Source organism: Cygnus olor, chromosome 13 (genome assembly GCF_009769625.2).
Source record: "Cygnus olor isolate bCygOlo1 chromosome 13, bCygOlo1.pri.v2, whole genome shotgun sequence".
Taxonomy (NCBI): Eukaryota; Metazoa; Chordata; class Aves; order Anseriformes; family Anatidae; genus Cygnus; species Cygnus olor.
The window spans coordinates 14183734-14201487 of NC_049181.1; the positions used below are offsets into that span (position 1 = coordinate 14183734).

The window sequence follows — 17754 nt, forward strand, 5'->3', positions numbered from 1 at the left end:
CAGTTGCAAGAAACAAAAAGGCAAAATTCTCAAGTCTGATTGTTAAGTCGGTCTTGTGATTTATAGAGCTCCAGTTCACGACTTCTCAAAACTCTGCGGATCCTAAGGAGCAGTGCAAAGAGCCACACAACATTCTGTAGGATTAATGATACTACTAAAAACAGCAATTACAAACCGACTAACAGCATTCAGTTCAGAGACAGAGAGACAGCAGAGTATGTTGCAAACAGTCTTCTTGTTCCACCCTACGTCAGATACACTCAGTAAGTTCTGGAAGCACTGCAGCAGGTTGTGAATGATGGATGAAATGAAAAATCTCTGCTCAACACCCAGGGAGTAGCCAGATCCCTTCTGTGCTGTGTCACTTGCTTTCCAGGTACTTAATATGCAGCTTTGGCGAGAGACGTTCAGAAAATCCCAGAGAGCTCAGATGTCTCAAAAATAAAAATAGAACATTGCAATTTTGTCCCAGAGTTTCAGTTTTTATTCAATATTAATTTTATTTTGCCTACCAGTGACCTCCCTTGTCAGGGTGCATTATGGACTCAAAGCAAACATCTACTGCTGTTTGCTCAGATGAGGCTTAAAGGGTTGCTTCCTCGCTCACTAAGCAGAGTTTGAACTGCATGAATATTTCTTTGTGAAGATGTAATGCAAGAACGAACAAGCAATGAATAGCCTATTTTTCAACCAGAGGCCACAGAACCACATTGCTTTCCCAGTAATTTGTGTAGGTCAATTTCTGTAGAACATAAATCAAATCCCAAGCAGTTTGGACTGGCTTCCACTGCCCTAGAACCACACACCATTTGCTGGACAGAACTAACAGGGAAGATGAAAGATTTGGGATTTGGAACTTACTGAGAAGCAGCACAGGCTGTCTTAACAGCATTCTGCTGCAAGGTTTAAGCGACAGTTTCACTTTCCCTGGGTTAGAGACATGCTTCTCCCTGGCTATGTTGCGCCATGGTCAACTCCTGAAAAGTTAAAAATGCCTAAATCTCACCGTCTTACTGCTTTGACTTGCTAGTCCCTCACTCCCACCCACTTATTTGTATCATCAATTTATTATTACTTGTAATAGTAATAGGCAATACATCACTTACTACAAGTGTAGGCAGAGGTCAAAAGAAGTTGCTTTACTTATGTCTAAGTACAATGGTCTCTAGTTATAACCTTGTCAGGAAAGTTTAGCAAGAGAAGCAATAAAATGCTTTAGTAATTGAATCCAGTCAAAGTGCAGCCCTACTAACTAGTAGTGGAGCATGGGAAAAAAACAAAGACACCCCCCTCCTCACCACTATAACTCCCACTAGGCTGTTTTTCTTCAAAGGCAGGATATTACTTAGAGGTTACACAGTATAGTAGTTTTATTTACCCCTTTACTAGCACTGGAAGGCTGTATACACAACCATAGGCCTTCACATGCAGACAAAGTTTCTTACTGGATCTGAAATTTCAGTCTGAAGATACAAAATTTTCCTAGGGAAGAACTGAGCACATTAAGTCCTTCCTGTTGCCTCTATGCCAGGCTCTTGTCAAGCCCCACAGACAAACACTGGGGGGTCACACTTTCAGGGCACTGGCACTGTGTGATGCGAGGTGTGCATGGATCAGCTGCCCAGGCTCCTTTTGGCTGACAGGCTGTTTCTGACATCCAGGTGTCAGGAAGGTGTTGCTCCTCTAAAGCACCTCACCGGCACCCAACCCACTAAAAAAGTTTGGGCACCTTTCTGGGATGCTAATCTAGACCCACTGTTAAAGTGATACTCACTGTTGGAACACCCTTGTAGTTACACTGATCCATCATTATTTATCATTCAGCCCACGTTGTATTTTAATAGCACCCAGCTCTAGAGCTGTATTTATTTTTACTACTTGCATATCCCAAAGCTCTGACTGCTCTACGTGCCTGGAAAGGAGGGGGAACTGTGTTCCAGCAGACTGTTTTCTACCAATCCCATCAAGAAGGATATTAAGGGTAGGGAGCAGAGTGGGTAATTCCCATCTCCGGATAAAAATGAGTCAGACCAGTTATGCAACAGAGGCTTTCACTGATTAAGAAGGCTGCTTTATTCAGGTAAACAACTGGCCAGAAACAGATGCTATTTGTGGGCATAACTGAGCATTAGCAAATTGTCTGTTTATTAAAACAGGTGTTTGTGGGGACTCACGTGCCTGACACTGCAGATGTGGCATTCTGCTGAGAGATCATGTTCGAGAACATCAGTTTCCTTCCCAGTTATGCTTCTGCTTCAACTGAGTTGATGCAGGAACTAAATTAGATTTAACAGAGTCAGCATCAGCTTTGAAAACTGGTGATTTCAATCAGGGTTATAGCAAGGAAATACAAGTTTTTACTTGTGCCAGCTGTTCTGTTGCCCACTTTTGATCTCATAATCATTTATTATTGTCTGGTTTAAAAAAAAAACTATTTAAAAAGCTTTCTCTGGCTTCCATTATAGAAAGAAAAAAAAACATTTCCAGAATTCCTGAAGATCTAGACCAAATAAACCCTATTCATGCCACCAGAAGTGTGAACACAAAAAGCAATGGCTTACAAAGACTGAAATTTAGTGTCAGAGCAGGAAAGCTCCATTTGTTACTATGAGACTATGCTTAGTCTCGTACAGGAGACATCACACTCATCCACAACCAAGTACTTGAGTCCTAGGTCTACTTAAAGCTTTCACCATTTTGAGGACATTGGCCACTGATTATTGGGTTAAACCAAGTCTGAGCTTAAATTACACTTTTGACAATTTGTTTTGCACTCTGAGTCAAAATGAAAATATTCTTGAATATTTCGTGACAAGATGTCATCCCCTCTTCCAGACCTGCTTTTACTCCCAAATATGTTAGTCTAAAAATCTTCATTTTGGAATTTATTATTGACTTTTAAAAATTATTTATTTAAAAGACATGCCACGGCGGTTGCTTCTTTGTGCAGTCAAAGACACCTTCTCTAGACCTAAGTGGCTAAGCACCTTTGGCTTGTCTCATAACAGAGCACCGTGAGCTAGACTGAGCCTGGGCATCTGCTGTTTTAGTATCCCCAGTCATAATTTAGAACCTCAGCTCCTCCCATTCATCACTTGAATCCTTGTTGTGCCACAAGTCATTGTGTGCCACCCTACTGTTAACTGGGCTCCCTACATGTTTAAATGAATGCACTTTTGAGATATTTAAGTAGGAGCACAGTGTCTCCATTGAAAGTTACTGACGGGCAGAGAAATTCCCCCAAAGCTTTCTCAGTCGTGAGATTTTTGTAATTTTAATGTTGTTTTCTATACTAGATGAGCAGAAACTGAAGGGGATTTTAGGGCTTGACACTGTAAGGCAAATAACCACAGAAGAGGCATTACAGGAAACAAGAATGTTATGTACCTATACTTACAAGTTCGTTACAGAGGACAGGAAACATCATACAGGAGAGACAGAACCTGAAGGCCTCCAGGTGCATGGCAAGCTTGGTTTTGCAAACACACTGGAAAACCCCTGAGTGCTCAGTTGGCACAGAATATTGTATAAGACAGGCATGAACAAAGGACCCGGGAGAAAACTAGCACAGAAAAGAAGATGCTTGCAAATTCCCAGGGAACTATTTGGTCTCTCTTTTAAAAAAGCTGTTCTAAAATAATCCAAGACTACCGTGCCTATTATTATATGCTACACACTGTAATTTGCCTGTGGATTTCCTACTTACTTTTTACAGGCAAAAGTACGGCTTGTAATCCCCAAATGCTTGCTGACAATTTTGGTGTTTGAAACCACAAGTTTCAAAGTCTTTTGAGTTCAGAAGTGTTTCAGAAAAGATAGGTCAAGCTGTAAGAGGATGTTAAAAGGATGTGCTGGGTCACGATAGGCTGGGGTCTGAAGTTCTGAAATAGAAGTATACGTGCCTGCAGCATCTGAACGATTGCCAAAAATGTAATAGATCCCTTCACAGAAGCAGGAGCCCATGGTGCAAACAACAATTTGTTATCTACACACCACGTGTTCTGCCAGATGACGTTTAGGAAAGCCAAACTGCAATCCTAAACAGAAGTGCTTCGTCAGTGATCTTCAGTAAAGGAGATTTCCTAATGCAAACAGGGCAGCCTCTAGAACTTAGTTTTCAAACTGAGTAAAGCATGAAAGCCAGGTGAATTCACATAAAGTTAAACCGCAAATATGCACCAGGCTTACAATGAAACCCTCTGCTTACTCTACTTCTTCATGCATTCACTTTACTGGGGCAAAGGCTCAAATGCTCCAGCAGAGCACTTTTCTGCCTGGAACGTTTATTAGTATCAACAATTTGAACGATAGGCTGCAGAATATTTTCTATAAATTTGATTTCAAATTCATCACTGCAGAACAGGAAATCATTTTTAAAAAGTTAACAGTAATGTAATCAGGAAAACAGAAAGCTTCATTTCATCAGCCTGCCCAATCAAAGCGGTTTTACTTTGCAAATCCCCCATGTTCAGGACTTCGCAAAAACTATTTAGGAGTTCATCAAGTCCAGAAGCATTTACAGGAAGTATCTGAGTGACTTCGGAGGGAAGATCCACATGGACAATATTTCCCTTCACATAAAGGAGCAAAATTCATGAAATACATTATTTGCTATTAATTATTTACTCCACTCACTCGCGGTAAAACAGCACACTTAATGCTTTTTTAGAAAAAGAAAAAAAACCCTGCAGATCAAGTATTAAAATTCTGACCTCAAACCACCCAGTTTGATCAGAGAAATGTGGAAAACGCTCTGAGTTTGCCACAGATTACATAACATCTGAACAGCAAAGCACGCAGCTTCAGAACTGAGCGTCTAGCGGTGCTGTACACAGTTCATTTAGATTTAAGACGCTGCTAGATATAAAATTAAATTTACTTATGCCTTTTAATTAATACGGCATACAAGTCTATCAGCAAGATTTGTATTTGAGCAACATAAAGCATTGCTCCAAGAGTTATGCACTTAATTGTACGCTCCTCTGAGCTGGGGTAACTCCACACCTGAGTAAGCAGAGAAACCTCACAGGATGTTTTCATGACTAATCATATTAATTTGTTCATGGGACTAGGGCCAAGCATGGCAAAATTAATAAGCCTCCCACAGTATAAGCAAATGACAAAAACGTAGCACGAGAAAGGTACAGTCATTTACTGCGAAACTGGTTTGCTAAACTAAAAATGCGCAGTAGAAAACAGCGTGCCTCGAGCACGTTTCCACAGATTACTACTTCATATAGTTCTACTTTCCATCTGATTATGGGCATTGAGAAGTCATGTACCATATGTTTTCAGCAGGCTGTAAAAGTATCTCTTCATTTCTAGAAAAATTTTGCTTTGAATCTTTTTCATTTGGACTTCATTGGACGGAAACGTCTCCCAGAAGAACAGTAAATCAGCCTGGTTTTAACAGTCAAAGTTCAATTTCCTAAAAACGAGCTATTTGTTTCTGTACAATAGAAACAAATGCAAGTGTATCAGGATGATGTTAAGAGCAGAAATTATCAAGTGGATTAAATGAAGCAAAGATTTGGTAGGTGGAATCTCACTTCCTTGGTTTTGAAGGACTACGATAGCTTAGATTTCCATGACCTCCAAGATCATAACATCACAATTCTGAAATTTTACGAAACAAAAATTATGCCATCACTCTTCACTTTCTGCGCTGTTGCCTTTGGAACAGATTACCAAGTACAATTTTCTATTATTCTTCGGTGAAGGAAGAAATCATGAGAATGGTTACTCCAGATTTTAATCGTCGGTGCCTGCTGAACAGCGGCATTGTGATGCATGACCCTGCCCTTTCGCAGCCCTGGATGTTTTGACTGTTTGCCCACTTGGCTCCGTCCCTACGTTTTAGTAAAGCCATAAACAAGAGATGGGAAATGGCATGCCCAGCAAATCACAGAATGCTGAAAAGGTCAAAATAGTACTGCTGAATGTTTCTACCCTGTAATTTACAGAATATATGAGGCATTCACAGACTAATAACTCATTCATATGACAAACACTGTGGAGACAATGTAAAATGGCAGGACATGAATCCCTTCCAGTGACAGTGTTTCTAACAAGCCCAGAAAACAGTGCAAACTTTGCCCTGTGGTTCTCTCCTTGGGAACGATAATATGGCCTGACATTCAATGCACAACAGCATACGGCTGAGGACTGCACAGTCGATTATCTCTGGGTTTGCAGCCAGGCTCAGAATCCTAAAGGTAAAGGCCCTGAGGAAAGAGTCCTGGTCAAAGCCAGGCCACTTCCCCAGGGCAGTGGTCACAGCACTCAGCCTACTTGAGTTCAGGAGCGTTTGGACAATGCTCTCAGACATAGGACCTGGTTCTGGGATGGTGCTGTGTGGAGCCAGGAGCTGGACTTCGTGATCCTTGCTTGTGGGCCCCTTCCAACTTGGAATATTCTGTGACTCTTCCCTATTTGTACTCTGTGCTCATCTCAGAGCACTTCTGCTATCACCCGATTCATTGTCATAACATTCCTGGGAAAACAAAAGAGTACTGTCCTCACTTCAAAAGAGTGCAGAATCCAGCCTAAGGTCAGCAAAGCTCCACCAGAGCAAGAAAATGTTGCTCTCATCAACAGCCCTACTCCCCTCTTCTCCAGGGAGACCATCTTTTCTCACCTTGTCCCCCAAAGCAAATTTCATTTTTGCAGAAATAAACTCATGCCTGTTTCTCTGGCACAAGTCAAATGCAGCAACCCCAGACACCAAACAGGAGATCCGTAAGCCAAGCTCAGCACAGCTGCATGCCTGTGGTGGTTGAAGCGATGGTCACATTTGTTAATGACAGCTTAGTCCCAGTGAAGTGCTGAAGATGAACATCCTGAACACCCACACAAAATCATCACCGTTTTCAGGGAAAGTTTTACTGGTGCAAGAAGATTTGATTCATTTTTCTGCCATAAGTTAGTTATTGCCCCTGTATGAATGCTGCTGAAGATGTGTAAACCAGTACTTACCAGACTGTCTCTTCTTTACTATCTTCTTTTATTAAAAGAAACAACATTTATCTAAAGCAGTGCTATTGCGAATGTAACCACAAGGTTGTCTAACATCAGTTCATCACTTTATGAAATAAAGACAGTGTTATTTTTGTCCTTCAAATATACATAATGTTGATGAAACAACCACTGAAATCATCATAAGCAATAAATAGTTCATAGAAATACAAAAAAATACTGAAAGTGCCAAATGTTGCCTTCTGACATATTTGTGCCAATCCAAGGGATCCGAATGGATGTAAAAAACATGGATTGGGAGCCAGAATTCAGCCTTACCTTTCCAAGCCAATTACAGCAAAAGGAAGATCTGTGCAAGTATCAAACTGTTCCCCGCTTCACACATGCATCTGGATTAACCACACAAAAAGTACAACAACTGAGGATTTATGCCAGCTGAACAGCAGAAGCCAGCCTCAAGTCTCTGAAGTACAGCATTTCTCCATTATCCCCGGGAAAAGCAGGGATATTAACAACGCACCAAATTAGCATCAAAGCATTAGCAGTAATACACTTAGGGTATTTAGGAAACTACTTCTAAACCTAAATGTCAGACAATTTGTCTCTAATATTCCCTGCAGATTAGTACAAAATGGTTGTAATAGATGCAAATCCTGCACCCCTTCGCACAGGCATGTTCGGCTGAAATAGCTGCGGACCCTGTGCTGCAGGGACAGGCAGCTCCTGAGAAATATACCCCAGGTTTCTTTTCATTCCCTAGGGAAAAGTGCTCCTTCATGTATATCTGTGCAGGGACACAAAGCTTTTGGTGTTATGGTTTGCACCGCCAAGAGGGAGTGAATCTCCAGCGTGGAGTCCGGATCATTTACACAGCACATCTGTAGCCACTTAAGGGAGAGAAGTGTCTGGGGTTTGCGCTCCTGGGGGAAGAAAGACGAAGTCCCAGCTTATTTCTGGGAAAAGGTGGGTGCAGCAGAGAGCTGCAGACAGCTGGAAGGTACGGAGGAGACAACAGTGAGGGTCCTGGCTTGCTTCTCCAACCACCAAGAGCGCATGGGGGCATGGCTTGGAGATGGGGATGTGGTGGGAGAACCAGGGACGGAGGAGACCCGGTTTTCCTGGGCTTGGGGTGCAGGGGACAGCAGCCACGCGCCTTCTCTGCTCTCAGCCTCAGCTTTCCTCTGCCGCACAGTGCACACAGACCCAGGTCCCTGGTACAGGGTGCTGGGTTGTGCCACCCAGACAGCATGTGACAGGAGGACGAGATGTGGGGCAAGTCTCGCCCACCCCACACATGGGCACCAAGCAGGGCAAGGGCAACTGAGGCTCTGGGGACAGCTTCCAGTCTGCCCGTGATTTCAGCACCCATTCCTCCACTTACATTACTACTTTTAGTAATAGTTACAGACTGTATTATGGGAGTAACATTTACAGGCTAGTCTAGCTGGAAAACAACTTGTATCTTGAAAAGCTGGATTCAACAGAAAAACCAGCATTGCTGACTGCTACCTGATTTCCTTATTAGAGATTACCTATGTGTATGCTGTATCTTGTATCAAGGCTGTTCTTTATATAGCTCTGCCTTCACATACTTATGATTTTGTATTGATTGATCTATTTGGTGAAATCAAATCCGAAAAATTAATTACCTTAATCAGACCTTTTTAATTTTGGAAGACACGGAGGGGAAGACATCTACATCAAACACCTCAGGCATTCTCACAGAATGGGTGAAGCAAGCAGGTGAAAGAAGACATTACCTCCCAGCCTTTCCATCCTAAAAGAGACACCCAACTCACTCTACAACAGGCGAATGCCTTTTCCATTCCCAGGAAAGCCCTCCCAGGTCTAACCAGGTTTGAGCTTTCAGGAGAAGGAGTTTGAACAAGCTCTGGGGCGACTCAGGCACCAGCTCTGGATGCCTGGCACACTCCTGTGCCCACATCTCACTCCAGCAGGGCCAAGATCTCCTTGTAAACGTGCATTTGGGCTGCCACAGCACTTCATACAAGTGACGAGCTCCACGTCTCAACAGAAGAGCATGGAACCAGCGCTTTGACAAAAAGGACCTTGCTTTATTTTTTAAGTGCTATTCTTGTTCTTTTCCCATACCTGTCGGCAGACACTGGAGCTTTGTATGTTCTCTTACGCTTGTTTTACAGTAGCTCTATTGATCTGCTTAATAACCAGCCTCACGGAATTGCACTGAAATCTTCTAGAAACAAAATCTTTCTGACCAGGTCAGCTATTAGGAAAAAGGGAGAACCCTCATAAACTACCTGTTTTCTTTCCTCAGCATCTTTGGACACAGAAACTACCATGAAATCAGCGAGGTAAATCCCCTGACATTTCCCTTGGTAAGTAAATGAATTAACATAGATATTTCTTGTTTTGTTTTCTAAGACTCTTGCTGCTTTTCTTAAGTAAATGTCTGAAAACAAAACCAGTACCTAATGTAAAAGCCAGTGATACCAAAGTGATCAACTCCATATAGACACGAACATTAATTCCAGTCTCACCTAGCTCTCCACAGATATTCATAAGGAAAAGACTAACCTCACACCACAATCACTGTATTCTACGTTGTAGAATGAACAGAACAGAAAGTCCTAGCATCTGTTTTGATGTGGTGTTTTTAGCTTTTTTAATACTGAAGAACACCACAGAAGTGTAAAACAGCAGCAATGGTGCAAGCTAGGTGACTCTGGGAGCTCCTTAAACGTCAGCTAGTGAGATGCAGCTCCTCCACGATTCTTACAAGGCCCTATCCAGCCCAAAGTCAAAGCACAAGCAAGCTTCCTTTCTTCTGCTAATACATATCCCTGCCATGCTGCTTTTACACCAGACACCAGCCCCTTAGCACTACCTACCAGGATTAGGCAAAGAAGCCAGGTCAGAGGAGAGACCTACTCTGTAATCACGTAATCAGAATTCAAAGGACTGGTTATCTTTCCTTCCACGTTCACAAAGTACTAGGAGCGAACAAAGTTAGGTGGAAAAGAGTTAAAAAAAGAAATTAAGAAATCAGAGTGCTGTACCAACAAGTCACTTAAGACTTAGAGCACAGCATGCTCCCCTCACTGCCAGAACAGCTGCATGTGAAAATGGATGAGAGATCTTTAAAACATACGGCACCGCAGCCTGGAGACTTCTGACAGGGGTTTTGATCTTTACTTTTCTAACTCGTACCAGGAGTTGTCTAGCCTTAGCGATTTGGTACAAACAATCCAAATAGGCAGCTAGGTTTATACGGTCAAAGCAACAGCAAAAAAAAAAAGTATTTGAACAACTTCTTTGAATCACACTGTCCTAAGCTTTAGGAAGTTCACATGCAGACCTTTACGTGGGAGACTGTCACATTTTGCAAACAGAAAAATAAGGATGCATGGCACAAAACTCTTTAAATACGATCTCCAGAGCCTCATGCTAAAGCCACACTGTCTCCTGGGCAGAAGACCTGTGTGTATTTTGGCTCGTACAATCAAATCTGATTTTAATTTAATGAAGAAACTCAGGAATATCATTTTTCAGGAAGCAAATAATAGTATCAGATTAAGCTCATATCTGCAAAAACATGATGTTTATTCTTTCTATAAAGTATATTTGCTACAATCAAGATGTAAGATTGTGCTGTATTGCCATGCAATAAAGTACTATTACTATGCTGTCCTCCGAAGCCACGAGCTATCAAAATAAAAAAGTGGGGGTGTTTTTCCCCCCTTTTATGAGAATGAAGACGTAAATAAAAAATAAACAGATTGTTATTTTCTAGGTCTGCCCACAGATGAAGTGATTATCTGACCTCATAAAGCATCCAAGACAGTGGAATTGTTTTCAGACTATTTCTCTAGTTCTCTGGGATGCTGTTTTGTGCTCATCATCTCCTCTCTTCCTCTATTTCTCTACCACAAGCAAACACAGAACACAAGAAAGAAGAAGATTCTGGCTTCTGCTTCTCAATAACCTTGACAGGGTTGGTTTTGATCTCTGTCAAATTCCAAAAGGAAAAAGGAACAAGCAAGAAGTACAAGCATGCTCCTTCAGAAGAACAAGGCAGGCTCTGAGCCATGTTTGAAGCCTGGAGGAGCTCTTTTATCCACCGTCAATAAGAATTGTGCATACCTATTTTCATTTGAATCTTCTTACAAAACAGGAAAGCCAAAAGGTGAATTCTGAAGTCTGCAATCAGGTCAAGTAAGCTGCTAAATAGTCAGGCCACTGCCTAGAGTTCTGGGAGGATTTTGCACAGCATTGTGCTAATCATTTAGGATAAAGCCCCTAAATAACTATTAATCTCTTCTGCTCATAAAGCAAAGACAGCCATCTCTTTAAAGATTAGTTTTCCAACAGAATCTAAAATAATCTCTCAGAACAAGTAGGTGGATTAAACTCCATTCCTTTTGTAGTTTAGCGGCGCATTCATACTTGCACGACCACTGAAAAAGCAGGCGTATGGGATGATTTGGCTCCATGGGCTAAATGCCCTCTGAAGCACAGATCCTTTCAGAGGGGCTTTGCTTTCACGTCTAGTACAACACAAAAACATCACTTGTTAGAACTCTTAACAGTTTAGCAAGATTTCAGAAAAGCATTCCAGGAGATGACCTGACTTAGAGCTTTTTGCTGTTTCTTCACTGCAATCAAATGCTTCTCTCTCCTCCAAAGCTCCAGTCCTTACGGGGTCTGCAGCACACTGCAGAGGTCAGTGTGGCTTCCAAGGCCCAATCCACAGGTACCTGCCAAGAGCTGAAGGTGTTCCCTGGGGCTTTTCTAGCTCTATCTATCTGTCATTTTAAATTAAGAGAGATATATGGCAAATTTCACTGCATATTCAAGAACGAAGTTCAGGTTCTTTCATAGGCATTAATTTCTTACAGCACAATATGAATATGGTTTAGTGGCAATAACCAAAACCATTCCCCCACCAGAAGAGAAGCCCCATATGCAAATTCCCTGATCTTGGAGGACAACTCATGGAATACATTCCGGCACATGAAGATGCAAGATTTCTATTTCCCTACAGTGATATTCCAAAATCCTATTACTGAGCCACATCTCCAAGGAGAGGAGGGGTTTTGTTTGTTTTCATTTTACTTACTTTGAATCAACCCCTTTTAATCAGTCGGAACAAAATGTTTTCACGTAGGAAAGAAAAAGCTCAGTACAAAACAGAGTCCTGATGGAATGGAGGAACTTGGAATAGGAAATGAAGATGGAATAAAAATGCAGCAAGCAAAGATGTGCCTCTGAGTGCCCTTATTACACAGCTGCACGCGGGGACAGTTTGCTCCCAGAGGAAATCATTACAAAGTTGACTTTTAACAAGCTGGACCTGGAAACCAAATTCAGCCTTTAGGGCTGATCCAAACTTCGATGACTGTTCTGCTGCTAGTTTTGTGGGGCTTCTGAGTGTGGCCTCAGACTGATTTTGTGTTTTTGCCTTCTAGGCTCGATTTCTGCTCAGGATTTTCTGAGGAAGGGAGCGTGAGCACACACATTTACCTGCCTGCAGGATTCAGCAGGTACTGGCTGCTTCCCAGCTCCACTGCTGCCTTCCTTCCCTGGACAAGTCCTGACAGACTCCTGAGTCAGTTCAGGTACACAAGAGAAAAATTAGCTAGGGTCACAAATGATTCTCATTCTTGCCACAATTCAGGAATCACATTCAGGAATTCAAGCCCCATTTTTAAATACTCCATGCCATCTGAAGTGTTTTGCTGATACTGTTCGGCTCCTAGTTTAAAAACAAGGATGTCACACAAACAGACAAAAGGCTTTACTGCACTCACCAGCCACCTTACATGTTTCATTCTGACTCTGCTTGCCTTTAAAGACTACTCCACCACTGAATCCTACCCAACTTTGCAATAAAAGAGTGGAAGAATCAAGCTGAAGAAGAAAGCAAATAGCACTCCTTCAACACAGAGTAAATAACCCACATTTGCAATGCATCCTTTGTAATTTAAACTCATGGCAACACAGTCCTCAAAAGTAACTCCACTTACGTTTCTTCAAATTAGAAACGTACTTTCAAGGCACTGAAAAAAAAGCCTCTGGAACTTCAAAGCCAAGCAATTCTTTCAGCATCACGATGCCTCACAGCTCCCTGAAGTTAGCAGAACTTTCTAACAGAGTTTCTCAACACAAGAAAAAATAGATGCTGCCAGCTGAGATTCAGAGCTATGCAACCACACAAGAAAATACAGTGGGAATGAGAAAAGCACGCAGCCATTTTAGTCAAAAGCCCTTTCTGGTACACATTCAGAACCACCTGAAAACACGGTTTTCCATTAACTTTTAAAGGAATCAGCATTTCTTTTATGAGACTATTTGTCTTAGGGTGAACATCTACAGATCAATACAGCACCTACGCAGACATGTTACTCTATCAATCATATGTTAAAGAGAGCTGCAAAACATCGTATTTTATATTTATATTCTTTAATACCCAGCGTAACCAATTAGTACTGCTGTCCCTTGATGTTACACAGGTTCATTCCCCGAAATTGCCATGACGGAAAATTCTACAGTTACAAATGAGAAGCTGCAAATTGATTTGCATTTAATAACAGTACCACTGAACCTTTCTTACCACTTGCAATTTTTCCCCATCTGCTACCAGAATGGAAATTTAGGATCTATTATTCCCACAAGGGGACTTACCCAGCTGGACATCTATAACAGTTGGCTGGTTCTCCATGGGGAACAATGGCTTTGGAGGCTTGTCTGTGAGTAATGCTAGAAAAGAAAATGAGAAAACGTAATGGAAAAATTGAGACAAATAACTGGATAAGAAAAGCTCTGTCACGTAAGCAACCAAATGTTTGTATACTTGATGGCATGCAAACATTTATTACCTAATACCACTGCTTTGGCTGCTACATTGCCAATGCAGGGCTGAATTCCTCGTGGCTGCAGTGGCCACTGATAGAGTGGAAATAATTTCAGGAGTTACATTCTTCACAGAAAGGAGCAAGAGGAACTCCATTTGTCATTTTTAATCCACATACAACACCTAGATCAAATGCTTTAGATTCTCATCCTGTAAAGTTACACACTTCATTCATTTAAAATGTCTACCTAACCATTTCAGTGCGACCAGTCCCAATGTTTAAGTTTCCCCAACACAGAGTTTAGATTCTTAAAGAAAAGAACCTAGCATCTGGATGCTCTTCAAGGCCCAAGCAGGGACCCTACTGCTTCTGTTCTGAGGTTTCTCTATTGGGAGAGCTGGAAACAACACCCAGGTGACCGATCACTCAAGCCATGAGGACAGACAGTCATGGGCAATGCTACTACTGAACAGTTCAGCTATAGACACTGGCCTCATGACCCAGTTTAAGCGTTCAGTGCTAGTCTGTGCAAGTAAGTTTGAGCTAAAAGAACAAGTATTCCTGGAGTACATATATATATATATATATATAAATAAAATACAGGGAGATTTTTTTTTTTTTAAACAAACACAGCATCTTGTGCCAAAAAAATTAAACACTTCAAATTTACTTCAAAACTTTTTCAGTTAGAATCGATCACTAGAAGTTATTTGATCTGAGTTTGCAACCTAAACTCACATTTTTCCATAAAAGACAAAGGCAAAATTGCCCTCAGCTCCTCAGAAGCCTCAGCACCTAGTGGTTTGATAGGAAACCAGCCTGCCCAGAGCTTTGCTAGCTAGAGCTGAAAGCTGCCCTTAGCCAGGCAGCAGGTCTCCCCAGCCAGGAGGAGGAAGCTCCACACGCTCCTGCCCTGTGCTCCCAGTGGAGCTGAGCTCACTGGTGTGCTGGGAGGACACCTCACACTGGGAGGACATCTCTGCAGCAGCATCTTGCAGCTCACCTTCTCCAGGGTTTTCAAACAAGCCGGCTGAGCAGCTGAAGCAGAAGTGCAGCAGTCACACATTTCACTAATGTGTGAGAGAGGCTCTGATAAGCAGCGATCAAATGGCAGCTGTGTGAAGTCAGAGGCAGCTCAACTCTGCTATCAAAGGATCTTCAACCCACACAGCATTAAGCCCACATCTGAAGAAGGTGACAGATTAGGTGATTGTCAGCATAACCCGCTCCCCATTTCATTTAAATGAAAACAGAGCTCCTTCCACTGACACTCCAGCCATGCTCTGCTTGTCACTGAACAGACATTTCAGTAACAAGCCAACAGCCAACATTTCTGATCCAAACCACGCGTTGGTAAGAAGAACCCTTTGCACAGTTTACCCACAAGGACAACACAGGAATCTCCTAAGGTATTTAAACAGCGTCTCAATAAGACTAAAACCACAAGAAGGGCTCAGAATGAAAGATAAATGGGAAGTATGAATGGGAAATTCTGTTGATGAGAATTCAGCACATGTCCAAGACCTCATAAAGAAAGCAAAGACTGAAGTGGAGAAAGAGATCAGCTTGAGAACACAATTCTAAGCAGCTTCATACACCAGGTAGATTTTTTTGAGGGTGGAAGTCTGACAAAGGGATGGGACAAAAATAAAGCCCCAGCTCCCAAAACCTGACACCTCAGTTGAGCATAGGCCTCTGCACTTCATGAGGACCCTCAGTAGAGTTTCATTTTCTACTACCATCGCTTTGCTCTTTTCCCTGCTACCCTTAAACCTTCCTTGTATTATTACTGGTACTAACTTGTCCCCTCTGTGCTCTGTATGACTTGGGGAAGCTGCACCCATGCGGTGCCAGCATGTTCAGGCTTTCCTTGCTTCATGTTCTTTGCGCATCTCATTCCCACTGCACCCCTCACAACCCACCCCAAGCAGGGCTTCCCCTGCTTCCCTTCGCTTTACTTGTATCTTTGGGTGATTTTTTAAATGTGTTTTTGGGTATCACATTTTAAAAGGTTCTATTTGGCCATATTGTTCTCAGAGGGTAATAGTTATACAGAGCTGACAGCCCGTCAGAGCTCTGTACGCAGGAACTGAAATACGCAGGACTGCACGCAGGAACGGGGGGATTCTGAGCTTTGAAGGCAGCAAACTGCTAGCTCTTCAGTGTCATGCACGTTCATAAAAAAACAAAAGCCATCCTTATTTTCGAGGTCAGAAAACAGATTACTTATTCACCTTGTGAAATTCACTTTTGGTCCTTCTTAAGCAGTAAGAAGATGGAAGATATTCTCAGCTGCAAAGAATTCTGACCTAAAACAGGATCTCTGTACTTGACAGAAGTCCATAAATAACCTTAATGCAAATGCACATTCCTCTAAGAGAAATTTTGTGAGTTCCCTGGACAATCTTATAGATCATAGAGGCACTCTGATCTTCAGCCTTGCTAAAAGGGGAGACAGAACAAAAAGTTAAAGCTGTTACTATGCCGTTGTGCCTTTAATGAAGCTAACAATATTATGCCTTCTCACCTAACTCTTACTTCGCATTCCACAAAACCACTTGAAATTACAGCAATGAAATGCACTGCAAACGTTCTTCTTATTAGGAACAGGACTCAGTGGTACTTCTGCAGAGAAGCATGCGTGTACCTCATTACTGTCACAGGGAGAGCGGGGATGGAGCTGTCTGCTGGTTGTTCAGATCCCTAGGAACGCGACACGCTCCTGGGCTGCTCCAAGCAGCGGTACTACTACAGTGAAACTGCTGGAACAAGGACGTATTGGTTCCCCAAAGCACCAATTTTTTTGCCTCTCCCAGACACTCAGTCCAACAAGGCAGTGCTCTAAGCAGTTCTTTGCCTCGACCTGCCCTTCTGGGACCGTACCCCACAAAGGTGGGGATGGCTCTGGCTGTTTGCTTGTGCAAGTATCAGCTCTACAATGCTAAATCAAGTCTGAGCGGAGGCCTCAGGTACCATTTTGTGCTTTGTCCTGGAGTAACACCTGGCAGGACCTGCTGCATGGGGCAGCATCTAGCTACCCACAGGACCAACTGAAGAAGAAAATAGCCTGGAAGAAGCAGCGCCTGGTTTTAAGCGCCAGTGCAGTGCAAGAGCCTAGCAGCTCACTTCTTCCCCCACCACAGCCTTACCATTACAAAAAACATCTCATTCCATAGCTAAACTTGCACGTAACACACTAATGAGCTCCCCAGAAAAAGCACGAAGCAGTTGAAAAGAGACAGCCTTAGGACTGGGGTAAGGGCTGACAGCTCAAAAACTACCAGGCATCTCAGTGAGCACCAGCTCCCTCCGTTAGTTACCTGACACAACTATTGCCTGTATTATTTCCTACCTTCCTGCTGTAGCAGCCTCACAGTGCTCTCCCTCTCTCTACTCCTTTCCTTCCTTCACAGCAGCCACAGGCATGAACAGCTCAGACTGCTACTACAAGGCAAGCCCCTTACTGCAATTTTTAATCAGCTGAGCTGCTCACAACTTCTGAACGTAACACCCCCACATCAGGTGAAGGCATGCCCGAAGCCAACAGGGATCACCTGTGCCCCAAGCACCCGAACTTCTACCAGCATCAAGCCAGTCACATTCAAATACAGCTGCTTACAATTTGGAGGGCTTCGTTCTTGGGACAGCACAGCTGAACTGTTTTCCAGACCAGAGAGCTCTTCTAAGGGAGCTGAAGGCAGAAGTGTAAAAATATTAATTTGCATATGGCTAAGAATCAGTCAAATGCTGGGGAAAGGTTTTCCTCTTTCTCTTCTCCCTTGGAGATAGTGACTCTTCCTCTTGTTGTGATGTACCCAAAGTACGTCTGCTGTTCTATAATTTTGCTACGGATGTACCTCCTGGACATTTGTTCGTGTGATTTGCAATGATGAAAGGAACAATTATCCAAATATCAAGCAGAATGCAGGGAATCTAACAAAATTGT

General features: G+C 42.5%; 1 protein-coding gene across 10 annotated transcripts in view; it reads right to left on the bottom strand.

Annotated features, from left to right (window-relative positions):
• IL1RAPL2 (interleukin 1 receptor accessory protein like 2) overlaps positions 1-17754 on the bottom strand; it is a 358032-nt gene that overhangs the window by 84920 nt on the left and 255358 nt on the right. For all 10 annotated transcript variants that reach the window (XM_040572218.1, XM_040572223.1, XM_040572227.1 and 7 more), the window contains one exon: positions 13639-13713. In XM_040572218.1, the coding sequence (XP_040428152.1) occupies positions 13639-13713 (75 nt within the window). The remainder of the gene's footprint in view (positions 1-13638; positions 13714-17754) is intronic.